At 35.5% G+C, this 6,532-nt stretch overlaps 1 protein-coding gene across 1 annotated transcript; it reads left to right on the top strand.

The window, feature by feature from the left end:
• The first annotated feature begins 847 nt into the window (after nucleotides 1-847).
• On the top strand, nucleotides 848-5,995 carry LOC100261399 (serine--tRNA ligase). The gene is made up of 9 exons (XM_002284751.4): nucleotides 848-1,490; nucleotides 1,667-1,737; nucleotides 2,451-2,612; nucleotides 2,710-2,815; nucleotides 2,955-3,148; nucleotides 3,910-4,013; nucleotides 4,091-4,274; nucleotides 4,698-4,877; nucleotides 5,488-5,995. The coding sequence occupies exons 1-9, from the start codon at nucleotides 1,358-1,360 to the stop codon at nucleotides 5,695-5,697; spliced, it is 1,344 nt and encodes a 447-aa protein (XP_002284787.1). The 5' UTR covers nucleotides 848-1,357; the 3' UTR covers nucleotides 5,698-5,995.
• Nucleotides 5,996-6,532: the final 537 nt, after the last annotated feature.

Here is a 6,532-nt window from a genome sequence, read left to right as displayed (position 1 = left end):
AGGGTGAATTGGAACCATAATCCAATTGTAAAAAGATTGGAAGTTTAGTTGAAACTTCAAGATAGTGGAACCCTCACTCTGTTAGGAGGTTAAGGAGAGTGGACGTAGGTAAGGAAGTGCCGAACCACTATAAACTCTCGTGTTTGCACTCTCTCTTCCCTAACTCTTTTAAATTATATGCAATTGTATTTATTTTGTTTATTATATATTTGCATATAATTGTCTCTTATTTTTGCATAGTTTAAATTTGTGAAAAAGAGACTATCACCCTATTTACCCCCCCCCCCTCTAGGGTGATTACCATAGTTTGGATTAGCCTCAAATTCCTAACATAAATTTATATATATTTTTGGAAAAAGTGAAAAATATATGATATAATATAATTTGATTTTTCTTTTAAGAAAATGAATATTATTTTATATATATATATATATATATATATTATAAAAACATTAATTCAAATTCAGGTTAGAGTTGACGTTATTTAAACTTTAGTCTGAATTCAATCCAAATTAAATTTGGGTTGAAAAAACCTAATTTAGGTCCAACTCGAGTATTTAAAGTGATCGTCCAAATGTTAGGTTCGTCTAAGTGATATAGATCATATTTACCTACAATTTTTAAAATGAAAAAAGAAAATTCCGTGGGTCAAGACCTAGCATGAAAACAATGAAAGAATTCATCTGGGTCCATAGAATGTGAAATCAATCAAAAGGTGGAGAAAAGTTGAGTAAAATAAAAAGAATGAGAATTTAGGGTTTAAGATATTTTGATTTGTGATCAAGTAAGGTTGACCAGTGTGAGTCTGAATCAGTCAAAACCCAACCTTTAGAGTGGCTTGTAAGTCACTCTCCCAATCCACAATGTTTCAACTTTTTTTTTGCCTTCCTCGTCACCCTCCATGGCCTCCATTGCTCAGTTTTCTTTGCAAAGAAATAATTTTTTTGTTAAATTCTTTAATAAAATTGGTGATGAGGTGGCAAACAGTGGACCCATGTTAATGGATCTAATGGGCAGGAAAATTGGGTGCATATTTTTTAATTTTGGAAAATTGGTGATGAGATGGCATAGACCACTTGAATGGATTCAATGGGCAGAATATTGGGTGCGTATTTTTTAATTTTGGAAAATTGGTGATGAGGTGGCAAACTGAGGGCCCATTTGAATGGATCCAATGGGCAGGAATGTTGGGTGCGTGGATGCCCAGTTGGCTATAAGCTTAGAGTCTCAGCTAGGGTTTTGGGCTCAAAGGGAGGAAACCACATCACTGCTGCGTCGCCTTCTTCTTCATCATCGGCGCCTCCATTTTCATCTTCCTTATTCTAGAGACAGAAGCTAGAGAGAGAAAGGGGAAGAAATGTTGGACATCAACCTCTTCAGAGAAGACAAGGGCCACAACCCTGAAATCATCCGCGAGTCCCAACGACGTCGTTACGCCAACGTTGAGCTCGTCGACGAAGTCATCCACCTCGACAAAGAATGGCGCCAGCGTAATCCTCTCCACTTGGATCTCCTTTCTTTTTTATTAATTTGCTTTTGGGTTTTCTGGATTCCTGTTTGTGTCCCTGGAAAATCAAGTTATTTCCCAGAAAAGCTAAAAAAAGATCAACTTGAATTGTGGAAACACATTTTTGTTTATTTATTTATTTTTGATTTGGTTGCTTAGGTCAATTCGAGTATGAGAATCTCCGTAAGGAGTTCAACAAGATCAACAAACAAGTTGCTAAGCTCAAAATTGTGAGTGTCTGCTTCTTTTTTCTTTTATCTTTTTGTCATTTTCAATGGGTGATTTTTTGGGGTTTATTAGTAGTATGAACTGAATTAAATTTTTCCTTGTGATTCCAATTATAGAAAATGTTCAATTTTTTAGAATGATCTTCATCTGTTGTTAGGGGTTTAGATGTAAGCCTGATCAATTTCTGATCTTGGTCTGTACTTAGGGTTGGACTGGGCACATGGAATTAGTATTAGGTATTAGGCTGCTCTAATAATGGTTCTATGGAAATAAGCCCATAAATCAAAGACTGTAATGTAAATACGGTTCTAAGAAAGTTTGTTATTGAATTAAAACACTCATTTAACCTACAAATATGATATATCTACGGAAAATTTAACATTTCAGTGACACTGACACAGTATTATCCTGTCCAATATGCCAATTTCCATATGTCTATGTATCCAACTGGTGTATCCAACAAAGGAAAAGCAGAAAAGAAATTCTGGTTCATTGTGAGTGGCCTTAGAATCTTGTTGGACATGCCATGCCAGAATCAGTACTCCATAGCCTTGATGTCCTGTGAATCTTATTCTGCATGACCAAAGGCAATCTGACTAAAAAGTACCTTATCTATATTTTATAAAAGTTATTATGTTGAATTTCCATGTTTTATGGTTTGATTATTGCAGTTTGTTTGTTGTGAAACTAAATTATTGAATTGGTTTGAAAAAAGTCTGGTGAGGATGCAAGTGAAATGATCAAGAGCACAGATGAGAACAAGAGGTTAACTTCCAAAAAAGAAGCTGAAGTTCAGGAGGCTTTAGCAGCACTGAACTCAAAATTGGAAATAATTGGAAATCTTGTTCATGATTCAGTTCCAGTGAGCAACGATGAGGTATACAAATCGATAGATTTTAGTTCATTTTAAGCTATTAATTCTAATGCAAAATCTTTGTTTACTAACTTCTTTTTTATTTTATAAATTTTGGTAGGCAAATAATGCTGTTATTCGGTCATGGGGTGAGAAAAAAGTGGAGCCAAAACTAAAGAATCATGTTGAGCTTGTTGAACTTCTTGGAATTGCGGATTTGAAGAAAGGTATTAATTAAAGTCTCCATTCAATCTCACACATAATCTGAAGTTCTGTACTTGTATGCTGCCTCTAGCTCCTCACGGATGCATTCATTTGAAGTTGTATGTAACTTATTGATTATGCAAATACACTTGGAATTTGCAGGTGCTAATATAGCAGGGGGTAGAGGTTTCTACCTGAAAGGAGACGGTGTACGTCTTAATCAAGCCCTCATCAACTTTGGTCTTGATTTTTTGGAGAAAAGGGGATATACAGCATTGCAAACTCCATTCTTCATGAGAAAAGATATCATGGCAAAGTGTGCTCAATTAGCACAATTTGATGAAGAACTTTACAAGGTAACACTAACATATTATTAAAGAGATAATAACTAAAGTGGGACCATATAAATTTTATGACTATATTCCATATAAAGATATATCTTATGACTTACAAAGTAAGAAGCAGTTTATTCTTTTACTTCACATTTCTGCTAGGGCTGTAAAATATTTTAGAGGCTTGTGAGCCCATTCATTAGAATTATGATAAAAGTGACCATATGTTGACAAATTTACACAATGGTTTAGATTAGGTTTGTCAACATTGATGAGTTGAATGAAGATTGCTCTTTGTAGAAGGTTTAGTAGAAGTTCGTTTTGTGAACAACTAGTGAAGGTATCTTGAATATTATTATGTTTGTTCACCAAACTCAAGCCAACTCCACCTTAATCCCAATACCTTTGTGTTGGATCAAGCAGAAGGGAAGGGGAACCTTTAAAATGTCCTTTGCTTTGATTGTTTGGGTTGCAAGTATGGCTGGAATGGGATGGGTATGATGTGGCCTTTTTACTGAATCATGTTTCTCCACCTGAACTGAATTTGAATTGTGGAGCAAATAAATGCTATTTTTCAGCTACATCAAGCAAATCCTTTCTTCTCAAGTACTGTTGCCTTGTGATTATGATTTCTTTAATTTCAGTTTTATTAAAACAAGAGTACTTGCACTAGTGCCTTATTCCAACTCTTCTTTTTAGATCAAAGAAATATAACAGCACGCTTATATTGAAACTATTTTTCCCACTATAACGTGGGCCTGACTGATTTAGTTGGTGTTTAATAGGTAACTGGTGAGGGAGATGACAAATATTTGATTGCAACAGCCGAACAACCCCTCTGTGCTTATCATTTGGATGATTGGATACATCCTTCCCAGTTACCCTTAAGGTAAACCCAACTTGTGAACCCTATTTGTCTCACGGTATCTACAAAAGAATGGTGGTTAATATTACATGTTTTCCCAGATATGCTGGATATTCATCTTGTTTTCGTAAAGAGGCTGGATCGCATGGTCGGGATACTCTGGGAATATTCCGAGTTCACCAGTTTGAGAAAGTGGAGCAGTTCTGCATTACCAGCCCAAATGGAAATGACTCTTGGGACATGCATGAGGAAATGATTAAAAACTCAGAGGACTTTTACAAGATGGTACAAGAATTCTTCATTTCCATCAGAAAGAGGACTTTTAGTTTGCCTTTTTTTCTTATGTTGCTTTATCTAACAAAAAAGTTTTAACAAAAGAAAAGACAAACAACTATAATTAATTTTCTTCTGAATGTTCATGATTCGGTTTCTCTAGGGAACCTATATGGGTAATTTGAATTGCTCTTAACCTCATACATGTCATGATTGATTAGGCAACCAGTTTTCATCATTTGTTCTCTAATTTTCTTCCTAGTGAACAAAATTCAAAGATATATTTGGATAAATGAATGCAGAAGTTCTAAGCTGTACTGTTTCTGCCATTTTAGATGAAAGAAATGGATCTGCTCTTGTGATATGATGATTATTCCTTAGTGAAGAATGCCCTTTTTTCCGCCCTGGAATGTAACTCCATTTCCTCTATTACAGCTAAACATTCCCTATCAAGTTGTTGCCATTGTTTCTGGTGCCTTGAATGATGCAGCTGCAAAGAAGTATGATTTGGAAGGATGGTTCCCTGCATCCCAGACTTACAGAGAGCTGGTCTCGTGTTCAAATTGTACCGACTACCAGTCCAGAAGATTAGAAATTCGATATGGACAGAAAAAGGTTAGTCCTGTCTACTTGTTCTTATTAAAAATTTAATAAGCTGTACGCCATCGCATGCTGCCTCTATCAATAATAGAAGTGCTAGGCAAATAACAGTTGGATGCATTAGTTTTATATCGGAAAAGAATTGATAGGAATTATGGTAAGGTCAGTATAATATTTATCCAAAAGAAAAATGGTAAGGTCAGTATAATATCTCATATCTCTGAGGTGTCTTAACCAACCAAATTTCATCATCTATACCTATTTTGTTTCAATCATTCCTCTTTGATATGCTTCTCTTGGTTCATTCAAGACAGCTCTTCTTTAATTGATCTTTGGCTACAGTGATTGTTTTAAACCCTTTTCCAAAATTTTTGAAGTGATCCAAATAGAGATGAGGGGAAAATGAAAAGAAATGAAAGAAAATTTGCATATGTTATGTGGCACTTAACAAAAAATGAAAATTTGTATAATAAGATATGTTATTGTCTCCAATTTGCATGATGCTTTATTTCCTTTATTTGTTAAAATCATACTTTGATGGCATGCTTGGCACTCCCAACTCCATGTATGGAGGAATCTCTATTTTCCAATTTTTTATTGTGCTTGTAATTGTGTTTGGTTGCAGAGCAATGAGCAGATAAAGCAATATGTTCACTTGTTGAACTCTACCCTCACAGCAACTGAGAGGACCATCTGCTGCATCCTTGAGAACTACCAGAAGGAAGATGGTGTTGAGGTACCAGAGCCTTTGCGACCGTTCATGGGTGGAAAGACTTTCCTACCTTTCCAGACCAGCCCAGCAACAGAAGCCAAAGGGAAGAAATCCAAGGCCTAGATTCTCTCTTAAATTCACCATTACAACATTAGATTTAATGCCCCCCACTTTCACCTCCACCCAAAGCGAACAATACAGTTGAAATCCTAAATTAATGGAGTCATGTGGACTTCAATAGTTGATTGATGTGTTGCTAAACTGTAACCCATATTTAAGGTCAATACTGTTGGAAAGGGGTAGGAATCAAAATAGTATTTTGCCACTCATTCATATGTATCTGGGTATGTGATTTTTTTTTCCTTTTATATTGTTGGAACCTTTCCATTTGAATGTTGTATTAAATGACAATCATTCATCATCTTGTGCCTTTAAGCATTCCAGTGTCAGCCATTTTTCTCTTAATACCAACCCTGTTCAACATCTTATGACTGGTTCAAAACTGAGTACTTACCACTTTGTTGTAGCCAGTCCATTGAACTTCCCCATAAGAAGGAATAAGTCAGTCTGACCCAAAATTTGGGTATTAGTACTTCCCACATCTTATGCATAGTTCAAAACTGAGTATTTTGACTCAAAAGAAAACAGAAAATCACTGTTACTTGGGTATTAGTGTTGTAGTTGAACTATGCAAAATTTGGATTGATATGGCTCTGTTTGAACTTTGAGGGAATGCAAGCATCTGCAGATGAGAATAAAAGTGGCAGGAATCTATATCTTCCTGTTATATAGAAAAATTGTATGCATCTGCAGATAGAGAATATAAGTGGCAGGAATCTATCTTGCTGTTGTATGAAAAGTTGTATGGATGTCATGATTGAGGAGGTATGAGTTCCATTTTTTTCTTCTGTGTAAATTCCCTCTAAAACTCAATTATTAAGGCACGATCTCTGCATGG

This window comes from Vitis vinifera, chromosome 14 (assembly GCF_030704535.1).
Source record: "Vitis vinifera cultivar Pinot Noir 40024 chromosome 14, ASM3070453v1".
Lineage (NCBI taxonomy): Eukaryota > Viridiplantae > Streptophyta > Magnoliopsida > Vitales > Vitaceae > Vitis > Vitis vinifera.
The sequence above is the reverse complement of the archived record's forward strand: the minus strand, read 5'-3'. Positions and strand labels throughout refer to the sequence as shown.